General features: G+C 37.9%; 1 protein-coding gene across 1 annotated transcript in view; it reads right to left on the bottom strand.

The window, feature by feature from the left end:
* Positions 1 to 614: 614 nt before the first annotated feature.
* Positions 615 to 25026, bottom strand: part of agap3 (ArfGAP with GTPase domain, ankyrin repeat and PH domain 3) — a 188696-nt gene continuing 164284 nt past the window's right edge. Inside the window, exons 14-18 of the mRNA XM_047367259.1 lie at positions 20363 to 20517; positions 19854 to 19944; positions 17734 to 17956; positions 4079 to 4334; positions 615 to 1229 (exon numbers count right to left, since the gene is read on the bottom strand). Coding sequence (XP_047223215.1) covers positions 1005 to 1229; positions 4079 to 4334; positions 17734 to 17956; positions 19854 to 19944; positions 20363 to 20517 — 950 coding nt within the window. The 3' untranslated portion in view covers positions 615 to 1004. The remainder of the gene's footprint in view (positions 1230 to 4078; positions 4335 to 17733; positions 17957 to 19853; positions 19945 to 20362; positions 20518 to 25026) is intronic.

Genomic DNA, 25026 nt, shown 5'->3' with positions numbered 1-25026 from the left:
AGGACGTACATAGTTCTCCCAGAATCGTACGGTGTTAAAATGAGTGAATCTGTAAAGCAATTACCAACACAATCTACTCAGTCTTAAAAAAATAACAATAATTCTAACAAAGAGATCATAATGGTAGAAGTTCACAGTTTCAATCAAACCTTTGAATTTTTGATTGAAGAGGCACACGCACAAAGCAGTGCGGCTTAATAGTCCTAAACATCATGGCCCTTAATTCCTTTATAGTCATGGACACGTTTAGTAAATGATTGTGCCATAGAAAATGACTCACTCTCATCCAATAGGAATTCTGCAATCAGCTCTTTCTGTGATGATCCAAATCCATTTCCCTTTCAATTAAGTGTCGAAATCATTTGGCCTCTTTAACCATAATTGCTTTGCTTTTGTATATGATAGCTGTGTTGAAGACATATATCACTGTGAAAGCTGTAACAGCCACTGTTATGAAAGATAAAGTTTCTCCCTGCATCAATGTTTTCTCACTTGCATAAACCTTTTTTTTTTTTGCTGTTCTGCGTTTTGATGCTTAAGCTTAAACATTTGAAGGAATTTTCTGACTAACGCTAGTAATACTCAGTTTACATTGCAAAAAGGGGGGGGGGGGGGGGGGGGGGGGGGACACTTAATAGGAAATGTATGGGCATTAAGGATATGGGTTCTGTATGGTAGATATGAATGCAGAAGGAAGTCATTTGTTTGGTTGAGGCTTCAAAAACATAAATCTTAAAGCTGATCATGATAATTTCAGACCAAGACTGAAAAAAGTTAGGAGGAAATAAAATAAATAAAAAATATATATATAAAAACATTGTACAATGTCCTAATGGGCAGCGCAGTGGAATATCCCCAGTATATTCATCACTCCTGAGATCTCTCCATTGGTAATGACTCTGGGTTACACAGTGTAAAACAGAGGAAGTACAACAAGTACACACGGTGGGGTTTGGGTGTATTTTTTCTTTAGTTGTTGTCTGCAACTATCTTCTCTCTGGCTTCTACATGATGCTGATGCTGCGGTTGAGCTCACACTGGGCATTGTTGTTGTTGATGTTGGGGTTGCGAAGGCTCACATTGGACGTGGGGACAGAGCTCAGGCTACTGGAATCATTGGGGCAGCCGTGTTGCACCAGGATGTCGGCGCACTCTTGGCTCCCAGCTCGCTTGGCGTAGGACAGCGGTGTTTGGCCACGAGCATCTCGGCTTTTCACATCCACACCATACTGTGACAGAAAATAAAACACGAGTCATATTTAAGAAAGTATTTTATTATTTATACATAACCCTGAGTTTTAATCTAACCTCAATATTCAAATTTGTGTTTTCTCTAAATTGCTACAAGGATTTCAGGCCTCTTTCTGGTCAACCTCAATACCTGAGTCAATTATTTTAGTTAAGCCAGTCCACAAGGGCCCCGCAGGTCCTACTGCAGTCATTGGAGTCGAGTCCAAATGTTATGATTTTGTAGTACCCTGTTCTTACCACCCTAAAAAAATGTTAGATAGAAAAACTGCAGACTAATAATATACCCTTGTACACACAGCTGACCAAACATATAGTATCAACAAAACCATAATTAATATGGCCCTGTATTTGAATTGTACTTTCATCAATCAGCAAGTTCTCAAATGATAATGTGATGCAACCGCAAAAACGTATGGCACATCAGTATCTTTCATTGACAATTAGAAAGCATCAATTGCTGCAGACAGCTCAAATTGGTTGTAATCGCATTTTAATTTCATTTATGCATTTATGTGTAAAGCAGAGTTATTTTACAATCTGCTTCATGTCTTCATGTCTTTTGGTTCCTTGCAAAAGTAAATAAATCCATTAAACGTTTTTTACATTTTGTCCCATTATAACAACTAATTTTAATGCATTATTGTGAAGCACAAGCAAACGTTTTTCACATTTAAAATCTGTAAAGCGTGGCATGTACTGGTTTTCAGCGCCTTTTACTCTGACACCCAAAATAAAATCCAAGGCATCCATTTGGCTGTCACTTAGTTGCCAAATTGAGCACACCTCTGCGTATTTAACCTCAGTATAAATCCAGCTGTTCTCTGAAGGCCTCAGATATTTGTTAGAAAACATTAGTGAACAAACAGCATCTTGAAGACCAAAGCTGCAAGATGTTAGGCAAACTTCTCATTACTATTTTTTGCTTAATATTGCAATGATGATTTTGCTGGTGATTAACCCACATTTTCCTCAGTGCTCTCTTTCTTTTTAGCCATCATTATCTTCCCACCAGTCTCCCTAGTAAAATCTAAATCAGGTGTGGGCATAAAAGACAGTAAATGTTCAACCAAACAGCCAAACATATTGTTGGCAAGCAGAATTTTAATACGCGGCACCTAAAATACTATAGTCAACCAAAAATTACATACAAGCAACATGCATTGATAATGTGATGATGATTGAAATTCCATTTATTCTGCTGCTCTTATCAGAATCTTATCACATGGGTCAGCGATAAAGTTGAGGTTTGGTTATAAAACTAATTCTCAAGCTCTGAAAATAAATCCATTAACTGACAATAAGAGTACGTCACATTAGAGGCGCAAGGGGCTCATGGTAAAATATAGCTCAGGTGGGAGAATCTGCTGACAGTACAAACGTTAGTTGTGTACTCCACAAATTAGTGGTAAGAAAAAAGTAATTGTTGAAAGAATATCATAAGATTTAGGAGTCTGCCAGAAGCCATGGACGGGTCACAGCAAAAATGTGGAAGAATCTGGTCAGATAAAACCAAAACCGCACTCTTTGGCCTGCGTGCAAAGCACTATGTGTGGGGGAAAAAAACTAACGCTGCACGTCACTCTGAATTGCTTGCCTCTGTTAAACATATTTTGGGCAGGATCATGCTGTGGGGATACTTTTTTCAGCAGGTCAGAGTTAATAAGGGAATGAATGGAAGAACATGCAGGACAATACTGGAAGAAAACTTGTTAGAGGTTGCAAAACACGACCGAAGTGGACATTCTTGTTCCAGCAGGACCCTAAACATAAAACCAGAGTAACGATGGAATGGTTGACTCTATCCTTATACATCCCTGACCCTATCCTTCCAATCTGAGTGAACATGAGATATTTTCTAAAGAAGAATGTAACATTTTTAGCCCGCAGCAGAAAGTGCTTCTGCAAAGTAAGAATTAAAGGGGGCCGGCCAGAAACGCAACCCAAATCATATGTGACATTCTTTCACTTCACAATTATGCACTGAATTAGGCTTATCAATAAAATCCTAATAAAACGCATCATAAATTTTTTAAATGAGACAAAATGTGAAAACAATTTTTACTTAAGTGTCAGAGTTACCTTTTATTTGTATCATACATGCAATGTGCATACTTTGCCTTAAGTGACAGGACTCTTAACTATATGGTACTTACAATTTATATATTACAGATATTATTTTATGGCAAATTGTATTTTTTTGTTTTAAGCATATTTTTAAATATTAATATTATATATTTTTGATTCTTTTTGAAGGGTTGCTGGTAAATTGAAGACATCAGCGATTAATCTGATTAGACAGTTAACATTTTTAACTGTCCTTGTGTGAAAGTTTTGACTGAATTAGAGCTTATTTTGGTAGACAGTCATCAAAACCATGAAGTGTGAATTACATATTTTGAAATGAAAATATGCATGTGCTGCTATTTCTGGCACTAAGACTGAAAACAAATCAAGCATAGCTTTCCTGAACAATAGCAGCAATAACAAAGTTAATGAACATTTCCAAAAACAAATTAAGATACTAGTCAAATTCTCAGGTTCTTGCGTAGACTTAAGATTGAACATTGCACTGTTGAAGCACACTAACTGCTTGAAGATTAGAGAGGTACTGTAAATTTACTGGAGTAAGCAAAACAATGTTCTTTAAAAAATGAGTCATGTATTGTTCTACCAATTCACTGATCTTGTTGGCCTGCTTTTGTACTAATGCAAACTGGTACCTACCAATAAAAAAAAGCACATCCGGAGAGGTTACTCTAAAGGTCAACCCAAAGCCAACAAAGGCTGGACACTGCCCTCCCCTCGAAGCTGAGTTGAGCCCACTTACCCAGATGAGTAGCTGCGTGATGACAACGTTGGCCATGGCACACGAGAGGTGCAGTGCGGTCCGTCCATCTCCATCCCCGTAAGTCTCATTGACCTCCTCCTTGGTGCCATGGGCCAGCAGTAGCACCACCAGCCTCAGGTCGTCCTCCACCACTGCCCGGAGCAACTGTTGCCCCAGAGGAACATCCGACTGTGGCAGCCCGACCAGGAACAGCTTCTGCTCATACTTGGCTCGGATCCAGCGCTCCTTCTCCTCCCTGGAGAGAAAGGTTAGCAGGGTTTTAAGGTCAGGCAGAGTGAAACACATGCTGGACATGCAATCAGCTATTTCACACCTCGGCTACAGAAGTTCCAAAATTATTTAGAGCCTATGATTTAAAGGCAAAGTCATGTACAAAATGAAGTCTGGGGACACACAGGGGAAACATTACAGTAATTGGCCTTTGAGACTCACTTAAGTATTGTGACATTTCTAAATTATTAGGGCACAGCAAAGTGATTTCACTATCGCAGCCGACCACACTGGGAAATAATACAGTGAGATCGGATTGAGAGATCAGAGAATGCCAAAGGGTGTGATGCTTTGGGCAGTATTCCAGTTTCTACTGATTATGGCCGTCAGGATAAAACGCTAGAGCTCGTCCAGCTTTCTAAAGGTTACACATCTTGAACAGCATGTCTGCTGTGGACAATACAGGAAGACGGGGGACATATTTTTATCAGCACTGTCGGCTGTCAGTCTGAACCTGTGGATCTCTTCTACAAAAGAAGCAGTATGTCTCTGAGCCATATGCTCCCTTGGGGTAGCTGGGCTCTGAGTCAGATCGATGGGGCTGAATGGCAGCCAGAAAGAGACAGTTGGATGTGGGACTCCTTCACTCCAGCCTGCAAAGGAGAATGGAGATGGAGGGAAGGCTTCGTCTCTATCAACAGGCAGAATTCTATCTTTTGCTTTCCATCTTGACCCCCAACATCATTCTTCACCCACATAAAAACTGTCCAAATCATAAGGAAAAAAATCAATATCAATAAGTGAATGACTGAGCATGCCCAGTGTGGTGTTAACCTGGTGACCCTGTCAGTTGGTGTGATAAGGGAAGCAGAAAGAGGCTGTTGTTTGGGTCTGCGGGTGAGTGACAGAAAGGAGAAGGTTTGTGTGAATCAGTTCAAGCACCAACGCTGGCTGGAGTGACAAGGCTCTCCTGGGACTCTTTATCAACGGGCCAGGCTTAGCGGCATGTACAACCTGACAGTCTCTCTCAATTCAATTGTGTTTCAACATAATAAAGGTGAAAATGAACCTAGCTTGATATTACCAAAATCATAAATTACAAGCACTATGTGATAAGCCAACACTTTGAAGTTTAATGAAAATAACACTTGGTTTTCATTATGTTTTACAAATAAAAACTGCAGCACGCATTTGTGCTCAGCATTCCTGAGCTCCTCTACTTTGCAGAACCAACTCAGGATCAGTCAAAATGGATGGAGAGCATCTCTTAATGTTGATTTTCAAATCTTTCCACAGATTCTCAATTTAATTTAGGTCTAAATTTTCACTTGGGCTATTCTAACACATAAATGTGCTTTGATCTAAACCAGGGTGTCCAAAGTGTGGCCCGGGAGCCATCTACGGCCTCACGAGCACAGGCTATTGATGGAGATTTTCTGTTTCGATTAGAGCAAAGCTCTTACTGACAACAATGAACTACAAGCACTGCAACATTTTCTGAAAAAAATCTAAATGGAGATAAATAACCATAAAAAATAAATAAAGTATGGTGTTAGCCTCATAGCATATTAAATGACTGACAATTATGCTATGAGGGTAACGATAATATAATTTGATTAAAAACCGTTATATTACACACCATTTCCTTTTGTTTGGCTGTGAACCCCATTTGGTACTTTTGACTCCTATTATATATTCTGACTTCAATCAAACCAGAATAACTAAATAGCCTACTGCTGGTATGTTATTTGTTGAAGTACCGCAATTCCTGTTACTTTTCTTTAAAATATCCAGATTCCGAATATTAAAAGAAAATTTGTCAAAATCAACCTTTGTCAAAGCAGGTAGGAATTGACTCATGGTTGGTACAAATCATTCTGAGGCAAACAGAACTTCTTTTCATACCCAACAAAGTCAGGAAAAATGGAGCTGACCATCACTACAAGGGCACAAAATGGTTGGTCAGCCAAGACACAGAAAAAAAGCTAAATATCAAATCAAAACAAAATGGATTTCCTCTCTCAGAATTCATCATAACTACATATGATCCAAATATATTTCTTATGGTCTGGGTAACACTGGCCCTAATATCTAAAGCCAATTTTCAACCACTTCAGCCACTGTTAAGATAATAATTAGAAATGGACCAATCAGAATTTTATGGCCACTTTCTGAGGTTTTGCTAACCTTTTGATGCTAACTGGTGGGTTTTGGTTTCTCACTAAGAAATTTTATATAAGATGATGTATGAATAGCATTCACATATTTATGTGTAGCCTTCCTGCCGAACGGTCATTAGTTATTTACTTTAAAATGATGTCACACCACATGTGAGAGAGTGTGGTTGCTGTAAAAGAAGGTTTTACATTTGCTGTATTTTAAATCAAAGACAAAATAATAATGGAGTTGAGGTTTTTCTTTAGCATCTTTTAGCACTAGCAATTAGCCCAGTTAGCATTGCTACCATTAAGAAAAGCTCAGTCCCCATTTCTGTTCCCTGGAAATTCTGCCAGCATTTTCAAATACATGTTTTGTGAAGAGCAAAGGATAAAAGTTCAAAAGCATAAAAAAGACTAACTTTGCTGTAATCTGTTTAGCCCTCTGGTTATCTAAAGGTCTCCCTCTGATTAGACTGGATTAACCATGTCTTGACATATCTCGACATGTCATAGAAATTGCAGTTTCCCTTAAATAGCTATCCCTTAAATCTCTGTCCCTTTTCAGATTTATTAAACACTTACCGATGCTAAAAATAGCTAACTTTGAGCCTTATTCCCTCAATAACAGCTTTCCTACCAAAGAGTGGTGTTTTATTATGGTGCATTCACCATGAGAAAAAGATCAGATTTTTTGAGTTTCCAACCAGCCCGTCACCAGTGAGGGGCTTATCAGCCTAAAAATCATCAGATTCTGGTCAACAAATGATGATTTCTTAGTTTTTCTCTAGTATTGAATATCATTACTTATCCCCTTTTATCTGCTGGATGTACAACAGGAGACAGCCGAAAAAACTGCAAAACGCATCTACTATCTGATTCATATGTCAGCTGTCAAGCTCATGTAACAAAAACATGTGTGCAGCAGCCATAGGCCTGCCTTCCTAAATACAGCAGTAGAAGAAAAGATTGAAGACCAAATATTTATCACTACCCAAGAAAAATTTTATTAAGTGCAAAAACTACAACCAAAGGATCATAAAGCAACTTAAATCACACTTCAAAATGGTTTTAAACCTGTGGCACCTACAGGGAAATTGTTGCATTTTTGTTTGGACCTCAAAAGAAAATGTGGTAGAAAAGGTTCTTCAGCCCATCACACTAAAACCAAGCCTTTTCTTGCAGAAGAAAGTATTATTCAGAACTACAATACATCCCTAATAGCGGGCAATTGCAGTTGCTCAGAGTTTTATGGTGTAAGACCTCCATCAATACCAACTTAGTCATTATGTGCAGACAAGCCTGTTAGCAAATCAATTGGCCTGAGAGTCAGTGGACTGCTCGGAACAGGAAGGGGCTGCCTGCCCACCACTCTTATTTCTTTGTAAACAAGTTTGTTTTACAAATTCAGGACAGTCTGAAAACTGCACATAGGTCTCAGGATATCTACAACTTTTTCAGAATCTAAGTATGGTTACAAACAAGTAGGTTTGATGAGTGCAGTTTGTTTTCGAAAAGTCGACCATGAATAACACGCTGAATCTGAAGAGCCCAGTGAATTGATATGAGCTAAATGAGGCATAACGTTAGCACCAAGATGTGAAACAAAAAGGCAGAGAAAAGCCATTAAGAAGACGTCAACATCTCAGAAAGGAGCCTGGAGGACACTTTGTTAGCCTTCGCAACAAAATCAGCCCCAAAGACCTGCAGAAAAAAGGCCTCATTCACAACTGATGCTGAGCTTTAAATTCAACAAATTCACAGTCCTTTCTAGAAAGTCAATCCCAATAAAGAAGCAGGAGGGAGAGAAGCAAAAGTAAGTAAAAATTCCCTAGCTTCAGCCACTTGAAAGGAAAGGACGTGAAAGAAAGTAAAATGGTAATCCCGCCTCTGTCTTTTGTTTGGAACAGAGCAACAATCCAAACAGAGGTAGGGTTTAGACAGTCAGAGGGGAACTGAGACTCTTGAAAAGGACACCTCCTCACCACAGGAGGAAGAAAAATAAAATCAGCAGATTTAGCATGTCAAAGTGCTAGGACAAAGTAGGAGGGGAGGCGGAGAGGGGAAAGGAGAGTGAATTTACACAGCATGGGGGGATATTCAGGAAATTGAACTGATGGCTAGTCCTACATATACAACACACAGGTTTTTAAGCTAATAGGCACCAATTTCCACACCCAGCCCTGAGCACATACTTGTTCTAAATTTCTCTGTTACTTGGGGGATAGAGGGGGCTTCAAGTTCCTAATAAAACACTTGTCCTCTTCTCTTTTAACTACTAGCAAACCTTATTCACCACAAACCTCCTCCATCTTTCGGTAATCTCGCAGCATAAACATATCGTTTAACTTTCATTCACTTTGATGTGTATGAAATTCTGGGCAAACATCAAAAACACTCCTTGAGTTTAAAGTGGAAATGAGGTTCCTGTCCTGAGCTGGTGTCTCCTTTCATTTGCCTATGCAGAGGCTGCAGGGCTAAAGACAGCCTTAACAGTAAAGAAAAGGCCTCTTTTATAATTCTATTAGAGCTCTGTCCCTCCAGCTCTCAGCTGAGCAATGCATTCTGACCCTGACTTAATTAAGTGGCAAATGGCAGAATGATTCTCCTAAACCCAGCCCACGGAGTCAAGAACACATGACTGGACTCAAATAAAGAGGAACAAACAAGGATAATTAGTCAAGCCTGAAAGACAAAGATGAACAGAAATTTATAGGAAGGGAAAATAAACTAAGATGGGGGAGGAGGATGCCATGAAATGACCAATCTGAGTGCCTGCAATAAAGGTGCATTGGTCCATAAGAAGAGGAGGATGTCCGTCCCAGTACTCGCCCATCTTTCAAGTCCTTCTCAACTATCAAAGCTTCTCTAGCTCCTCCTACTTCTTCACGAGGTTCCACATTCACTGTGAATACATCAAATAAATGCATTGAAAGGAGAAGAAATGGTGTTGGTGGTGGAAGGAGTGATGGGGTGAGGGGGGGACTGGGGTTGGACCAGCTTGAACAGACTTTGCAGTGGGGGTGGAGGACTTCTATAGAACTGATTCCCATGCAGCCAGCAGCTCCACTCGCACAGACCGCGGGGAGGGAAGAGCAGAGTGAAGAAGAGCAATAGAAAGACAAGGAGGGAGGGTGAGAGGGGAATGACAGAGATTGAGAAAAAAAGTACAGACAACAGAAGGAAAAAGCTGGGCCCCAAAGCATCAAAGGTTGCTAAGGGCGAGAAATGAAGGAGCAACACAGTAAATGCTTCACTAAGAGTGCTAAATAAGGCCTCCCATGGTCCAGCGGGTTACTGTGCTTCTCTATGCTCTGAGAATACCAGTTCCAAAAGAATGAAGACAAATATTTTTACAACTCCAATCGATACTTCTTTTCTGTCTCTCTTCCATGGTGCAGCCTGAACAGATGACCAGAACTCAAAAGGTTTGTTGAGCTCTATAGAACTGCCAGTGGGAGAGCATCTGGGCACCAAAAGGCAGGCAGAGGGATGAGCTGAATATATTGTGACATTAATGAGGTTGTCAGACCCCTCATGATAGAGTGGCTCTGTTTTTGTGCCAGCAAGACTAACACTCTTAAACGTTCATGCTGTTAACCCCTGCTGAACCCTTGCCTCACGTTCAAAGCTGAGAGGACGATAACACATGGCCTGCTTAAGTGTGAGGACTGCTTCTTGTAGTCCTCGACACATAAAGTAACTGATTTAGATTCCTTTGTCTTAATGTTATTTGTATTTATTTTTTATTTTAATTTCCAATCATTACTGAGAATACAAACACCATCCACTTTATTAGTAACACCTTGCTGGTATCAGTTTGAACCACTTTTGCTTTCAGAACTGCCCTATTTATGTGTGACATTAATTCAACAAGGTGTTAGAAACGTTCCTAAGTGGATTTGGTCCATATTGAGATGATAGAATAACACAGTATGTTTAGTTTTGTCCATGATGTCAATCTCCTGTTCCAACACATCCCTTAAGTGCTCTATTGGATTAAGATCTGGTGACTGTGGAGGCCATTGGAGTACAGAGAATTCACTGTCATGTTCAGGAAAGCAGTTTGAGATGATCTAAACTTCCTGGCATGATGCATTATTCTGTTCGAAGTATCCATCAGAAGATGGGTACACTGTGGTCATAGAGAGATGGGCATGGTCAGCAAAAATACTTAGGTAGCCTAAGACATTTAAAAATGAACTGGTACTAAGCAACCCAAAGTGTGCCAAGAAAACATCCCCCACACTGTTTTTCCAGTCAGTTATCGTCCAATTTTATTGAACCTGTGTGAATTATAGATTCAGTTTCCTGTTTGGAGCTGGTAAGAGTGGCACCTTTTTTCATAATATTCTGTGTAAACTCTCGAAATAGTTATGCAGGACAGTGTATAAGCAGTTTCTGAAGTACTCAGACCAGCCTGTCTGGCAACAACAACAACCACAATACATTCAATAAGCCACTTAAATTACCCTTTTTTCCCCCATTCCCATGTTCAGTTTAAATCCAGCAACTCGTCTTCACCACGTCTAGATGCTTAAATCCACGGTGTTGCTGCCATGTGATTCACTGACTCACTATTTGAGTGAGCAAGCAATTGAATAGATGGACCTTATAAGGTAGCTGGGGAGTGTAAATTGCATGGCTCAGCATGGCCATGTTATGATAGAATAGTCCTTTCCATCCACCTGGCCCTGAGATACAGTGGCATATTGGCAATTAGCAACCAAGGTGCTGCTTCTCCCACACAGGGATAATTACTGACCTGTGGCTTTCATTTAGAAAGAGAAAGTAGACAGAGGACATAGAGGACCCGGTCATTCATTTGTCTTAATTAATTAGTCTTCCTTCACCACAGCTCCTGGCAAGGCTGGCTACTCTAAAAGGTCCTTCAGAGACCTGGTGCTCTTGCATATGTACCATGTGAACAGCCTGGAAGCTCTGCCCCATGATCTGGGGGCTAAAGTGAAGGGTAGAAGCCAATGTAGACAACTCTTGCAGACCTTTTTGTGGTGACAGGATTTACTTTGCAAACAGCTCAATAGGACAATGGAAGAGCCAGAGCAGAACGGGTTAAAGCAGGCAGAGGGACCAGGTTTGGAGAGGTTAGTGGTGTGATTCATTTTTATTACCACGCAGCCCCTGCAGGCGGCAGGAGTGGCAAATTATTTCTGAAACAAAGTGGAGGGCTCTCATCAGAGCTATTACCCGCCCGTGGCCGAAGGCAGCACAGAGCCCACAGAGGGTGACAGTGAGAGGCCCCCCATCAATGAGGGATAGCCGTCTACATCCGTCCACGCTCCAGGATATCCCCCTCCCCAAATGAGAACTGAGTGTCTGTGCATCTGTGTGTGTTTCATTGGGTGCTTGAGAAAGATAGAGGTAAAGCTAAGTGTTGAACTACTCCAACGATGTCCATCAAAATAATAATGCAGTATTGTTTTTGTCACAAACCTGCAAAGCAATTAGAGTTGACATGCAAAACACAATGACTACCAGGTGCTAATTAAAGAAACATCTCCCAGCAATAATATGCTGACTTCAGAGATGAGCAAAGACTGAGAGCTCCAACAAGTTCATCATTCCAGATCCTGCTGAAGCCTTGCCAGGTGTAACTTCTTCCGAACTGACCCTACCTTATAATAAGGCATTATTGCTGGATGGACTGCAAGTTGCAATTCCTTTAAAAAATAATTAATCAGAAAGTGTTTATTTATTAATTTAGGACACTAGGGGAAACATTTGTGTTGCCTGGTTGTAAAAAAAAAAGTGCTACCTTCTGGGTTTGGGTTTATTTAAAAACACTATAATAAAGAAGATGATTATTTCTGATAAGTGGCGTAATTGTTTTGCGAAGCGCCATCTAGTTCCTTTTAGCATGTGAATTAATCTGGTGGACTTGTGGAGATATTAGGGTGAGTGTTTTAAACCTGATACACTGTATTGATGCTTGAGACTCTTATACCCAAGTAAAAAAGGAAGTAGTCCTTGAATAGGACAAAGTCAGAGAATAAATACTTCTCACCTGGCTGGCTAAGAACTCTATAACAAGACGAATCCCCCAATTTTAAATAGTTTTGGGTAGCAGTGTTTTGGGTATCCAGTTAAAAAAAACTCTGACTAAGTGAAATTCAAGATACATCCCATAATTTGTAAGCTTTCTTTTTTTTATGGAGGCTAGCCTTTAGCTGCAGACAAAACTTTAGAGCTTCCTATCGGTAATAATGTAATGTGTTTTTAGTAAGTCTGGACTAAATTTGATAGATTTGACAAGACAGACAAGATATGAAAAGGAATATGGAAATACTGCAACTTTTTACCAGTTAACTGCTAACAACACTACAGATAGTGTCTGCTTCAGTGCTTCCTATTGCTGTTAGTCTAAAGGAGTGTGTCTGCATTTGATTATCTTTAGTTTAAAAGATAGTCAAAAGATAATCAAAGACACAGTTGTCACAAAGACACAGTCACAAACCTGTGAACTGCATAATTCTAATTATTTTTATAAAACTTCATTCTTTTTTTTGAAAACCCCAAATACTGAGCATTTTCAAGGCTTTTTGCATTAGATGCACTTTTGAACTAGACATGAATAAAAACTACAGTATATGTACCAGTCAAAGCTATACTGGAAATTCTGCACTGATCTGTTACAGATCCTTTAAAACATAGTTTAGGATTTGGGAAACCTTTACTCTATTTGCAAAAGCCATAAAACAATGGATTCTAAGTTTTCCCTAAAATATTGCATACATCTTTTCTCATCTGGTCTTCCTATGTCTCGGTATGGGTTTCTGTATAGTAACACCTATAATAAAAATATTTTGAACAAAAAACTTTAAAACTATACTTTATCAGTAAAATGTTAGAGCATTCATTACAGCATGTAGAGCATTTATAAGAGTTTCTTTACCAAATATAAATGTCAACACCTTATTGAGACGAATTTTCAGAATATGCCTGTTCAATACCACATATATTTGAAAGAAAAAAGTCAAAATATATATTTTTTATAGTTGTGTTACTTTTGTTATGCCATAGTATTGACATGAAACACTGCTGCCCTGTCGGCGCATCTTCAGTGGCATACTGACATCATTTCTTATCTCAGTCTTGAAAAGACTTACTGTTGTATTCAGAATTAAAGTAAAAATGTTAAACTAGATCTGGGGTCATTTTTAAAGGATTAGCCAAGTCGGATAATCATTTAAGTCGAGTAGGCACATCCAACTCAGTATTTTAACCCCTTTCTTATAGATTTTGTTTTCCTTCCTTTAGTGCAGAAACACTGTAACACATCCTGCTCAGCGCAGTGATTGGGACTAGCCGAAAAAGGTGTCTTAACTGTCTTGGATGAGTCAAATAGGTTATGTATGTATACATTTATGAAGTAATATCATGCATATTTGCTACCAATGCTGTATTTTTTATACAGATCTTTTCTCTTCATTGGTATGGGGTATTATATATATTTTTTTGTATATCAAAAAGTAATTACTCATATTTTTGGAGGAAAAAAAACATGCAACCATGCAAAAAGAGAAAGATTGAATGTGAGCCAGAAATATTTAAATCTGCTGAAGGCAAACCATAATATGAATAGTAGGTTTAAAAAAGTTGCCCCAGTTAAAAATAATACAATTGTTTGCAATTTATTAAAACAGGTGATCAGTTCATTTCAACACATATACGTACAAAAGCATTTACACAACCTCCCCTCGTGATGCCTGCAGTCATTCTAACGTTCAACTGTAATTTTGATGCTGTGCTGATCTGCGTATAACAAATTTACATACTGAGTTCCTATGATCTTGAATTTCATAATGCAAACCAATGTTGTGGATGAACACCTTTAAGTTAAATCTCAAAAATGCAAGAGGTAAAACTGGTCTTGCAGGAGACATTCAATCAGACCCCAAGTTGATATTCAGGTAGTTACTGAATCGTTTAGATTAGGTGTCACTAATGTTTAGTGAGAGTCAGCAGCCATACAAAGCCGGTCTATGTGTCATCACAAAGCTGCTATGTGTCACCAGTTTGACACAATTAAAATCCTCTTATGTGGTGAACTGCGGTTAAAAAAAAGCACAGGAATGGGGAAAAAGCAATCACTTGGAATGTATTCATGCTACTTGATATATACCTGATTTTATGAGGAAGAAAACCATCAACTTCTCACTAACCAATGGCGATGTAGGATATTTAAAGTGATATTCTTGGTCCAAAGATTAGTTACCCTGCAAATGAGATTTATTGTTTGACAGCAAAAGCTAATGGAGACGTCGCTGCGGGACAGGATCAGATTTTTTTAGACAGTGAAGAACCTTCCTGCCCACGGCGACGTTGAACTGACAGTAGTAGGGAGAGGAATCAACATCAATAATCTTTCATCAAGTCCACAGTTCAACTTTTCAACATAGAAAGCACTTGATAAACAACTGTAGGCCATCATTTAAGTCTGAACTGGCCAGAAAGTGGATGAAAAATTCAAGTTGTTTGTTAGCAAACTACAAATGAAACATCACTTTAAGTGTATATTTTTTCTATGTACAAATAGGCCAGGTGTCACCAGCAGAGGCTCTGGATTTAAGATTTAAGATACTGCTTGAACTTTCAGGCCTATGTGGAAAATTTCAGCATCAAAGCATATGCCCCTGACTCAAAAAAGTACATGCTATCGATTGATGCAGTTACAAACAGTTCTTAGATTGATGCATTTGTTAAAATATTAGGGCTGCACAATATAGGGAAATTACATTAATGCGATAGTATTGCTGAAAGCTGTCATGACAATCCTGATTTCACCAACACAAAATTTCCTGACCTTTTTCTTTTCTTCTCCGTTATTACAATTACCCACCATTTTCTGCAATATACATATGGGAAGTTTGAGACCATTCAACAGGCTAAATGTATTATTGTCATTCAGAATGTGAATGCATAGCATTTGAAATATAATGTCTAATATAATGTCTAATTAAATACAGGTTAAATATTTGCATTAACAAAAGATCGACTTTGCTTTCAGGCAGTTTACATATCAGTAAGTACTACAACATTAGTTTGGCTGATTTAGGACCTGTAGTGTCACTAGGGCCGCATAATACCGGCTCAAATCAATGAATAGCATATATAAAAAAAGAAGCAGTGAAGAAAGAATAACCCTCAAAGTAAGAACAATTAAAGAGCTTTATTTATTGCCATCATTTTGCTTTGTTGTTCTGTTAGCCAAATACCTGCCTGTCAGTGGTGCTGTGTTTTCTTTGTTATTCATTGAAGCTATAGTCATGGTAAAAACATAGTACACCCTATTAAGTCTAAAGTTTAAATTCTTAACCAGTCTGTTTTTTACAAGGTTCTTATTTAAAACTAATCTTAATTATATAGAAACACACAACTAATTCCACCATGTTATTTTATAAACGAAGATGAAACCAATATGGATGATTTTGTAAAACAGCTAACTACGCTCTAAAAACTCTACATACATACAAGGTCAATACAACGCAAGAATTTAAAAGGAGGTGTACTTTTTTTTACCATCACTGTAAATACTTTTGAGCCAGAAGGAAAAGCAGGTATTACAATTTCCAGGTCTTTTCCTTTAAGTATGTTGTAAATATGCTCTGAGGTAGCGGATTTCCTGGTAATGTTTATATGTACGTTAATAATAGAAAAACAAAACAAAACCTACATTTAAATTTGAATAATTTTATTCAGAATTGTGTACAGGACAGAATAAAATCTGTGTAAAAATCTTAAGATCCTGCATCCTCTAATTGTCTGATCCAATATGGTCACTACATTCTGATATCATCACATGCAAAGTCAATTAATGAAATTCAAATTTTTCTAAACTTCGATTTTTCTCATTTACAGTATCTCTCCATCTCTCACTACTTTTATGCTGCAACATGTTTTGAAAACCTGTCTAAATAATTATTTTTTGGAAAAAATAATCGAGGTTTAAAAAATGTGATGGTGATTACCTTTTTGTAGATTTGACATGTAATGGTTTTCCATGGTGTGTGAATTTAATTAAAATTGGGTCCTGGAGAATTCGTTCCCAGGGGCCTGAGCTTTGAAGCCCAGCGACTCCTGAGAGTGTTTCTCGGTTTTTGAGCTGATCAAGGGAAAATTGGCTGATTCCAATTTCTGGTCGATTGATTGGTGCACAGTATCAATAGTATCTCTAATATCAACACCATATAAAAACAAAAACATATAAAAAAAGGACAAAAACAAACTACATATCTTGATTAATACAATGTCTGTTCAATCCAAATATATATGAGAACTGAATCTTGCTTGCAGATAAACCTAACAAAATACAACCAAATCAACTACTATGTTAAAAAAGGACATTGTGTCTTTCTGCTGCTGTACTTGCACCACTGCAAGCGATTGCATTAAAAAAAACAACCCTTTTCCTCTTTTTCACTTTTCTTAAAGTTAAAAAGATCAAATGCCACCAGCGAGACCCTGCAGACAATCTGTGCTACGACAGACAGAGTGATGACCCAGGTCTGCGTGATGGATATGTGACAGTGTGGTTCGGGACCTGGGGGCCTGGCTGTTGGGGTGGGGTTTTGCCATCATGGTGTGCTTAATTACCTGCACCGCCACACAACAGGCCATTAGTCAGACTGGGACGATGGGTCTCAACAGTCAACAATAGATTAAAATCCTCCTACCAGATCTGAGTACCTTAGAGGAAGGGAAACTGTGGACAGGGATATATTAAGAAGCAGTAAAGCCTCTGGTTAAGTTGCAAAAATAGAATAAACTGTCTTTGCTAATTATAATAAGAAATGTCCATGCTTTTATTTGCAATCAAACATAGCTGGTGTTTGCTCAGCAAGTAGACGTATTTTTGAAAACTTCCCTTGATTAGCGACAATCGTGACATTTATCAGATAACTGCAAAACAATTCCTTTTATAATTTTTTATTTTCAAGCTGCAGAAATGGACAGACAGACAGAACACTGTGGGAGATATGTGCAGAGATATGATAGCAGTGAAAGTGATAAGTGTGTATGAGAAGAACTAAAGCTCAAGACATAAAATAATGTGTTTTTGACTCAGTGGGCTGATATTTATGGCCCCCTGGTGATTCTTATGGAGCATTTGGTGGTGTGAACTGCCTCAGCTGAAATGTGGGTAGCTAATAAATGGCAGCTAATGGAGAGAAGACTCTTCTGCCTTCTCCTCCTATAATCTCTGCACACTTCATTAAGCATCACCTTTATTTGCAGAATCGTGCTAACCTGGTGCTGTCGCTCCCTGGCTTTGTGTATCCCTCCAGACAGCCCTCCCATACGCTGTTGGCCATCGCGTTGCCGATCGCTGTCATCACCATGCTGAGCTCCACCGGCCAGTCGTCCAGGTCCAGAGACCGCACGCGAGACAGGTGGGTGCCCAGGTTCCTGTGCATGCCCGAGCACTCGATGCACATGACAGCGCCCAGGTTCAAACTGGCCCAATCTGGGTCTGCAGGATAGAAAAATCTGAAATGTTTAGAACGGTACAGAAAGAGTAAGAATTTTTAAATGAGAGCATCTATGATTCATTTATTAGATGAGTTCATAAAGCCTTGGACTCCAAGCCAGGATACAGTTCTTGCAAAGTTAAGTGAATACAGGCTTCTGCATTTTTAGTAGGGAAACTGTTTTAAATGACTGCTTAAATGAAAGTATAGTGCATTTTCACACACAGCAAAAACAAAAACCCAAAAAAAACCAAGTTTTATATACCACACATTGCAAACTGTTGGGTCAGTTCTTTGACCTAACCGGTGGGTACATGCTGTTGGGACAGAAGTTAGGTACATTAAACCAAATGGGAGGTCAACAGCTGTAACCCAGTTTGTTCTGACTAAAAGGAGCCTTGTCATTTTGCAGACTGTCATTTTGAAATACACAACAACCTGATCAGACTTCACTGAACCTCCTCCAGAAGATGAAAGAAGAAATGGTAAAATGCTGAAATTATGCTGTATAATAATCCTGAAGTCAGTGGGTTGTGTTAAGGATTTTAGTACACACTAGTGAACATTAGTCCTTCACCTACTAAGCAGTTAGCACAGGCTAGCAGTAGCTATGTTCAACATTCAGGTCTGTATGAATTTTGTTTTCCAAAATAAATTGTCAATAAAAGTCGTTTTAGACATTATGTTTGTGTGGCTTTTGCCTGTTCTCTGCAGGTACTCTGACTTCCTCCCACAACCCAAAAATGCAATTTATGCAATTTAGTTTGACTGGGCACTCAAAATCACCTAGTTATATCAAAGTTTACACATACATGATTGTATTTTGCCCTGTGATATAGGTGTATCCTGAACATTGCCCAGTATACGTTGGCGATAGGCATACACCTCTCAACCCAAGAGGGTTGAGTGGGTTAAGAAAATGGATGGATCATTCATTTGAACAAACTTATTACTAAGCACTTCAGGTTATGGTTTTAATCTTTTCAACATGCTCTTTGGTAGCCTTAGTGCTAGGCATTAGTCATTTTATAAAATTTTTTATTAAAAACCTAGCCCAGTTGGCTGGATCTAATCCACAATCCTGTTAACCCTGTTACATTAAACCCTAATGTGTTAAAATAACCCAAGCCTGGATCAGTCCATATTTAAGCCAGGACTGGATTAGCAAAAATAACCTAAGTTGGACTGTTTTACATTCATCAGTTTTTGCTAGTTGTTACTGCCTTACTTTATTAAAGCCGTGAAATAAATAACAACTCTTCTATTAGAGTGAAGATGCACAGCTTAAACTGTTAGCCTCTTTGTTAATATGTACTAAAATGCTGTTAATGACAAATCTACCTTTTAGGGAAAATTGTAGAGCATCTGCCTAGCAACCAATTTTGCACAGATAAAAGTCAGTACAGTAAAAATATAAACATTGACACAATCAAACAGAATTTTTAGGAAAACCTTTGAAAAGAATATTAGCAAACTTTTATCTTTATTTAATATGCATAATAGAAGTTATTTTTAACAATATTTTTATTAGACACCTATAAGACAAAAACGTAATCAACCTAATGAATCTTTTAAAGTTGTAATTATTGTTGGCCAAAGACTTAATGTTCATCATATGCCTAGAAACTTAATTTGGCCCTAACTTTAGCCATCTTCCTAAAGGTAAATTCTAATGATGAATTATGTTTTAGTGTGTATATTTTATTTAATTAAAAAACACAAGTTTCCAAAATTGATGTAGCTTTTCTATAGCAGATGCACCTATAGCTTCTAGGAAAACGTAAGAAATTTGTTTTTATTCTTTATTTTGACTATAACTACATTGGAATGTTTGTGTAATACAGAATCTTCTCATTAATATCATTACAGTAGTTTGTAGATATGCAGAGTTATACTCACTGGGTGCATCACAGTCGACACAGAAGCTGTTCCCCCTCACATTCCGTATGGACTGAATGGCCATTGCATCACTTTGGCTGCCTAACCGAGACTGTGAAAATTAAGAAGAAAATAAGTCAACAGGAACTAATTGTTCCAGTGTGGGGTAAAAGAAGGCAAACAATTACAGTTGGACTCAGGTTGTGGACAGAATCTTCAAAGGCTCAAGAGTGTAAAACAGAGAGAACATGAATATGAAAATGAGGTTGTGTCTCCCCCAGTATGCTGACACAAGCCGTGTTCTATCTCTGATGTCTGTCAGATCTAATAAGATATCCCCCACACTGCGGCGCACCTGTCTGACAACCTCCCACATGTCATAGCTTGAAGCTGGTGAGGTGGGAAGGAGCGCAAGGTTGGAAGAAGAGGAAAGAGAGGCATGTAAATGAAGCAGAAGAAGAGTAGGATGACAGTACTTAGATCCTGTGCAGTTCTTCTTGTTGCTCCTTATGTTTCATGACCTACTGTACCTTGTTCTTGATGCTCTCACAGGACTGCAGGCTGGCAAAGATCTGGCTCTCTACTGCTTGGACCCATAGCTCCCTCTCCTCATATGTAGATGCTTCGAAGTTCCATGTCTGACCCGTCAGTGACACAATAATGAACTCGAAGGAATCTTCTTGCTCTGAAAAATAGCAAATAAAAAACCAAACTATGAATTATAGCTTAATCTACGATGTAGAAACTATATTATTGCTTTTTATATTTCAACTGCACATATATTTGCGATTTTTGGATCAGCGCATTTAGGCTCATTAAGGGATAATCAACACCTGGCACCCCACTGAATCTTCACATTGCAAACTGAAGCCATATGCATGTCAGCTCATTATAAGAAAGGCACTCATTCATTCATAAATCTGTAATGGAACAGACTTTGGCATAACATTCATGTGATGTGTTTCTTATTACTGTGCTAATTCTGTCAATGTGATTGGATTGGACTGAATTGAATATATACTTTTGTACATACATTGGATCTGCTTGTTTTGTAATGTGCCTTGAGGTGATTCTGTTATGAATCACCATGTATTTAAGCAAAGGTTTTGTAGGAATGAAGTCATGGGTAATAAGAAAATAGTATAAATTCATCAAAAAATGTCCTATTTAACCCCAGCAGACTAGCAGACACGTCTAAGAAAGGATTAAATAAACAGTGAGAAAATGTGCATGAATGGGTGAACAAGTTTGGGGATTTATCAATTTGGACAAGAGAATAAGAACTGCTCAAATCCTATGCCAGGTCTCAGATTGTGTACACAAGGTTAAATGTAGCCTAGCAGTACAGCAAAGGAAACCAAACTGTGTCAGAGAAATATAAGTTCATACTGATTTATGTAGAATCATAAGGAGCTTTTAATTCAATTATCTTTTCCAAGGCATCCCAGTATGGAGTTATGTCAAAATCTAGAACCACATTTAATTGCTCCAAAGCCATAATGGTGTAGATGTTCACCAACCTGGGGTTTTAGGACACTGGGACCTTTTAACGGGAGATTGGGAATGGATGCATTCGAACATGAGAAATGGTGTTTGAGAAAGTGGCTGATATTTATTTTTAGCCTGTGCAGTTTTACACAGTATTGCACTGGACAGTGGGGTTTAATGTGGTCCTCTGCCAACACATGAACTGCTAGATGAATATCTACTTGCTCAGAAGCTGGGTTTGGCCAGTTTACACACAGATTTAATAATCACATGTTTCAGTTGTCCTAGAATCATTTCTATGTCCAAACTGAGCTTCCAATTAATTATCTGCTATAAGCAAACCTACCAGGATATCTTGGGATTCTTCTTCTCTCCTATTATTCTTCATTTTGTTTATTTAAGCCCACTTCATCCCATGGTTCCTTTCTGTGTGACTAAGATTTATGAAAATGTCACCTGATGTTTTCTGTGAGGAGTTCTGACACAACATATGTTCCAACACATGCTGTTCAGCAGCAATTCATTAACTCCGTACAGTACAATGTGACTCGTGTAACGTCTCTTGTCTCTGCACATGCTTGAGCTCATTGCCAAATGATTTGTAATTACCTAATTATGTCTATGCAAATAGTATTCTCATTTGCATAAACCACGTTTGGAGGACTGGAGGCAAACGCACACAAGAGGTACGTGTTTTCCTCTGCAGCTTTTATGCACTTTGTCAACATCATATTTCTGCTGATTTGCTACTTGAATGCTTTGTTTTTAACGGTCAAACTGTTGACTGAATTAATTAATAAAAGTACATAAAAAGTTGCAATACTGCAAATTACTCTAATATTATAATAATATACTCTGACATTAAATTAGCAGTGAATGACTAATAAAATGTCTGCAATAACATGGTGTGGTGGTGTTAGACCAATCATCTGATTTAAGATATTATATTTACAATCAATTTACCCTCCTTGCTGTGTGACACAGTCCTTTGCTGCTTAATGACAGATGTGCGATGGATGCCACTAATGTTGCAATCTCCGTGCTGCAGTAGAAGGGCCATTTCTTCAGGACTAAAGCAATAATGCAATTAGCTTGACACCAACTTCAATTATCTGATTTAGTTTGTGGTATTGACTCCAGGTCACAGAGAATCAATAAAGACTTAAAGCCTCTTTATTTAGACTTACAGCACAAAAAGTGTGTGAGCATCTGTGTGTATGTGACATTTTAAAAAACTGATTTTAATGGAAGGTTTTAACAAAATCAAATGGATTAACTTTAAGGCATTTTAAAGTCAAAAAACACGAGAATAGCAGGGAATAACACAGAAGCAAAAATAAACAAAAAGATTAATTGTGATACACATAATCGAATTTCATTTTCTTCTTGTCTAATATACCTTCAGGTACAATAACTAATGCATTTGATTAGAATTTGTGATTCTAAATGTTGTTGTATTTGTGTTCTCACTGCTGTGAAAACCTGAACAAAGCTAATTATTCTGTTGGCTGCCCAGGCAATAAATTGGAGGCATTAAAACACTTTCATTATGGAGATTAAAAAAGAAATGGATGGCTGGGTTCTTAAACTGATGTGTGTACAAGGAAACACAAATCCTGTACTTTATGTATAGTAATATACATTACATATAATATACATTAAAAACATAATACAAAACAGCAGAGAAAACATACAGGACCAGATATGACTAGACGTGGGTGGGTGTCTGCTGAGGAGGTACATCTTGGTTTTGAAAAATCAGTGTCCCATTTTCACTTGATTCCTACTGTATAAATGCCTTTTAAATGAAAAGTCAGGGAAAGTTCCCTCCAGCTCTACGAACCAGAGCAGAGTTGTGGCTTATAGATAGCAATTACAGTATACCACATCTGTGCACCACCGCTACAAAACGTAATTACTTCAGAAATGTCATAGCAATAATAAAATAATGTTACTTTATCTGATGCTACGTTATGAAAATGATCTGTCAGCACTAATAAAGATTAAGTGGTTGAAACTGAATTTTTCAGCTAATTAGATCACTGGGGGGCACTCACTGTGCACAGGGAATCAAACTTTCAGCCCAAGATGGTAAGGCAAGTATTATGTCTGGAAACTGGAAACAAAAACAAAAAAACAAGTAATAGGGGCTTGTAATAAATAATGCACATAGTTTATAGAAGCAACAGGGTTGGATGTGAGAAAGCTCTCATATGAACTGTCTCACTCTTCATTTGTGTCATTGTATCAAAATCAAAAGCTTTTGGCAGTACAAATCTTAGTCACTTGTTGGTTTTAAAATAAAATCAGTTAGATCAAGTTATGCAGTTCTATATTTTCATTTAATCTGCTTTAAAGGTACAACATAGTGACATTTGCAGACCATTAGAATCCCATATGGACCAGTTCCTGCATGTAACAAGAATGTGTGCTCAGGAATACATGTGTTGTAATCAAATTTAGTTCAACACAGTAACAAAACTGAATAATCCTGTCCATAGTTAACGTGTAATTTCAGCAGCTGTTGATATTACAAACAGTCTAAGCATGAAAAATTTGTCAATGTTATTGCTGCTATTTCACAAGGACTTGCAATCATAAGCTAGCAAAGGGGTCTGATTACTCAGTTGCAGTTAGCATGAGCATAGCCAAGGAACAATAACCTTATTGCCATAACATAAACATTAACCTCCTGACCACAACTACATGATCCAGTGATCAACAAGTTGTTGCCAATTAGCAATAGATTAACACAGTTGTCAGTGGGAGGACAAGTAGGAACATGCTTTAAAGTCAGTAAAAGCACAAAGTGTGAAGAATGAGCAAAATATATGTTCTTTCCTAATTAACTTGGCATTAAAATAGAAGTTACGGCATAATTCCCACAGAGTTGCAAAGGAGAGGAGCAGGTTCTGATACACATCTCTGTCCAACCATCACATGGATCATGCAATTTTTCACCAACATCTCAGCTGTGTATATTCATCTTCTCCTTGACTGCTTGTTGCTGTAAAACAACTGCATTGTAACAGGCAAAGTATCTCTTTAAGACACAAGATGACTTTAATTTCCATTAAATATTTGCAGTTGGATAGAGCATATCGAATTAAGTAGATAACATCAAACCATGTCAGAGAGCATGCATTTCTAGGGTTTATTACTTATTTACCACTTTTACTTCTTACACAAATTTCTAAAGAGTTATATGGATATTTTTAAGGCACTATATTTATCTCAATTACTTTTTTGTACATAAACTTAACAAATAAAACCTAATACTCCTAAATAAATATCTTTGAAGTATTGTTTAGATGGGCAACAAAGTCATATTTCAGTGAAACAACACCTTACTTCAAAATGGTTCAAATTATTTATTTAGATATTAAATGATTATTGATGGATTAAGACCTGAGGAGTAAACCAGACTTGGTACTTTTGAAGAAAAACAGAATACTGAAAGATTATTTCAAAAATAATATTTTTACTTTAAGCATTTTGTTTAACTTTGTTGTAGACACAGGATCAACTTAACAAACTTATCAAATTAACTTGATCAAATTATGCTTTAAAATGTTACCCAAGAAGTTCTTTGTCTTAACTGCATTTCAGTCAAATGCAAGAGAAAGTACTTTGGAACAAAAGTTTTATTGAGTACAGACAAACGCACTTCTGTTAATTCCCCTCCTGTCGCTGCGCACAGGCGGGT

Source organism: Girardinichthys multiradiatus, chromosome 6 (assembly GCF_021462225.1).
Source record: "Girardinichthys multiradiatus isolate DD_20200921_A chromosome 6, DD_fGirMul_XY1, whole genome shotgun sequence".
NCBI lineage: Eukaryota > Metazoa > Chordata > Actinopteri > Cyprinodontiformes > Goodeidae > Girardinichthys > Girardinichthys multiradiatus.
This window is presented reverse-complemented; position numbering and strand designations above follow the sequence as displayed.